The sequence below is a fragment of the Volvox carteri genome (assembly GCF_000143455.1).
Source record: "Volvox carteri f. nagariensis unplaced genomic scaffold VOLCAscaffold_98, whole genome shotgun sequence".
Taxonomy (NCBI): domain Eukaryota; kingdom Viridiplantae; phylum Chlorophyta; class Chlorophyceae; order Chlamydomonadales; family Volvocaceae; genus Volvox; species Volvox carteri.
The window spans coordinates 116,125-119,355 of record NW_003307641.1 but is presented as its reverse complement, the minus strand read 5'-3'; the positions used below and the strand labels follow the sequence as shown (position 1 = coordinate 119,355).

The 3,231-nt window shown below is 56.2% G+C and overlaps 1 protein-coding gene across 1 annotated transcript in view; it reads left to right on the top strand.

Annotated features, from left to right (window-relative positions):
- VOLCADRAFT_119989 (uncharacterized protein) overlaps positions 1–1,212 on the top strand; it is a gene marked incomplete at both ends in the record, with an annotated part of 7,812 nt that extends 6,600 nt beyond the window's left edge. The window contains 2 exons of the mRNA XM_002958559.1: positions 286–450; positions 1,028–1,212. Of these exons, the coding sequence (XP_002958605.1) occupies positions 286–450; positions 1,028–1,212 (350 nt within the window). The remainder of the gene's footprint in view (positions 1–285; positions 451–1,027) is intronic.
- Positions 1,213–3,231: the final 2,019 nt, after the last annotated feature.

The window sequence follows — 3,231 nt, the reverse complement described above, 5'->3', positions numbered from 1 at the left end:
GGGGGGGGGGGGGGGGGGAAAGAGGAGGTAGAGGGGAGGGAGGCCGGGGAAGGGGGAGGGAAGGGGGAGGGAAGGGGGCCCAGGGGAAGGGGAGAGAGAGGGGGGCCAGGGGAAGGGGAGAGAGAGGGGGGCCAGGGGAAGGGGAGAGGGGAAGGGGGTGATGTTGAGGAGACGCAGCAAGTGAGGCGAGTGCTGCATACATCACCTCGCATACGGCAGTGCTGCAAACAGCAACGCGCCTCTGTGTGTATATATGTCGGCTTGTATACGTATGTGGTATACCAGGTAGCCTACGCCGCGTGGGTTCTCTTCTGTCCATCAGCGACAACTCCGGCCTCAAGACCCTGTCCGGGCTCAGTGCCCTGACCGACATCGGGGAGCAGCTGCTGGTCGCCAGGAACCCGCAGTTGTACACGCTGGCGGATATGGACTCGAGCCTCAAGCGCGTGGGTGAGTCAGCGTCCTGAGAGCTGGATCTCTGTGTGTGCACGTGCGTCGTAAATAGTAAGTTTTCTGCGCATGCGTGTTTATATGTCAGTGTGGACATGTGCGTGACGGCAGTATGTGCCCCAGCCATGAAGATGGAATGCATGCCTTGGTATTGGTGGCAACGCGTCCCCTCTCCCCCCTTCTCCCCCCTTCTCCCCCCTTCTCCCCCCCTCTCCCCCCCTCTCCCCTTTCCTGGCATTCCGGGGAAGTGTTGACCACTCTCCTCCCGCATTGGGGCCCAGCTGGCTTTTTTGATAAGGTCCTTCAGGCCCGCTTAAAAAGGGGTTCCCGCGGGAGGGGTTTCCTGGTGGGCCCCCCGTATAGATCGGTAATATGGGATAGCTGTATTACTGCCCCACCACCGCACATCACCTCATGCGGGGTCGCCCACGGGCCCCTCCCCACCAGCACACACCCTCCCCACACAGTCCCCGGGCTGCCCCGGGGCTATTGGCTTGCTCTAGGTATTATGAGGCAGTTCATGTCGTCTCTAGCCTCTAGCAGTCACTCCCTCGTCCTCCTGGCCCTCCTTTCATAGGTGGCGGGGGTATTGAGCTGCTGGAAAACCCCGCCCTCACCTCCCTGGGCCGTCTGCCGACCACCCTGGAGCGAGTGTACGGCCCGGTGGTGATCAAGGGACCGGTGGCCGGGGAGGATGTGGCCGCGGTTCAAGCAAAATCGAGCAGTGGCGGCGGCGGCGGTTCCTCGTCGCAGGGGAAGTGATGGGGGTGCTAGGGTAGGAGTGAGGGGATTTGCTGCCGCTGCGGGGTAAAGGATAATTCGGTCGTCTTTGCGTGAAGGACGGACTGAAGAGGGGAGGGGAGGGGAACTGTCTGAACATCTTCTAAATTGAAACTCTGCGCGCGATGCCGAGCAGCACGTCTATTTGGTGAGTCGCGCGTTATAGTTAAAACACCTAGGTGGTGTTGGTGTTGTTGTTGGCCGTGGTGATTTGGATTTCATGGTGGGATGAGGTGGACTGCATTGCACTGCGCTGGGGTAGGGTAGGGTAAGGCATCAGCAGGTGCACCAGGTGGGGGTGTGAAGGACGAGGGGGGGGCCCGAGATTGTATGTGTGTCTTTCAATGGTTTTCGACTGCGTCGATGGTCACCGATGTATGATGTGTGAAACAGGGGGATGTATCTTCGCCCGTGGCAGCTACACGGCAAACCCTGCCTTCCCCGGTATTTTGAGGCACCCTCATCCAGTCACCCTATTCAACTTCTCAGTGGATCGCTCAGGTTCCGCACCCACCACCAGTATCCAACGGAATCTGCCGGGTCGACAGCGACCCAACTCCGTTCCTGGTCGGCTCGTAGGTTACCTTTAACCCAGGTTACCACCGTCCCTTCATTAGAGCCGCAATGCCTTCCGCCATCGGAAGGACTTTTGACCCTAACGGGTATCGATCCCGGGATGTCCCGGGGGCAATGGTCGCGCGGTACCAGTTGTGCCAAGCCCTTATATGTATGCTGTCTCCTGGTTGTCGCATTTTACGATGTAGCAAATTGCTGCATAGGTAATAGTTGAAGCAAGATACAAAAGACTGTTTGAAGGCTTAGGAGCTCTTTCGCTTTTCCCTGGACGGCCGGCTGCAAGGGCGGGATTAAGGAAAAGAAGTTACCTCCAAAACCCGAGTCTAGACAAAGGAGGCGGAGATTGCAAAGCCAAACGAATTAAAACAGAAAAGACATGAAGTTATAAACACGATACGACCTTTACAGGATGCAGCCGCAACATAGTAGCAATGTCCCAACATCATCAAGAATCCAGCAGGAAACTAGATATAAGACCGTACACATCACCGAGAAGTATCAAACCGCTTCGTCCCGGCGGGCGATTGGTGTAGGACAGGCAAGTCGGAAACCTCCTGAGTGAACTGGTTGCTAAACTTCGCCAGGCTCGGTGATAAGCAGAGTACTGCTCGGCGGCTGGTTTTGATTGTTCATATTGGACCAAGCACCGGTGAGGACATCTGAGAACTGACCGGCGCAGGACGGGGCAAAACGGGAACAGTAACGTGGTCATCAATCAGGCTCAGGTTGACGTCACCAGAGTAAGAAATTAAACTCATTTATTCACTAACTCATGAAGGGATCGCTGCTGGGTGGTGATCGGCATCGTGTAGGAGATGTGCCCGGTTGTGAGCTGCCAAATACAGAAGTACGGAGGGCCCTATGCCAACCACGGATATCACACCAGGACGAGACAGTCCGAGTTATGGCCATTCCAGCACAGAATGCAGAGTCAGACAACAGGTACCAACTAAGCTTTATTAAGACGGATTACAGAAAATAGACGACGAGAAAGACTAGAAAAAGTCGAGGTCGAAATCGCTTGACGAGTGATGTTAGATTGCCTTTATCTTTGGTTTTGCCTACAATAGAACGCCGTCTCTTATATATGAGAAGACAACAACAACGGCGACGCGCAGATCGACATTGCGGGCCAACGGCATCCATGCAAGTAAGTGAAGCGCGCGGGCACTGCGCGGGTGGTTGGGTTGGTTCGGCCGTGAGTAGAGGCACCTGAATAGTGGGTTCTGTTGCTTGTCGGTGGGCGGGGGAATTCTAGTTGGGTTCGCGAGGTCCGTAGGTCAGTAGGAAAGGTGGTTTTATCTCGGCCTCCCGCAGTTGGCGAGGCTTTAGCTGGGAGTCCGTTTTGCCGGGAGTAGCTCTTGGTTGGCAAGAGGTTGCGAGGGGCTTGATCGGCGCCCTTTGTCTTGAGTTCGCCTGATTACC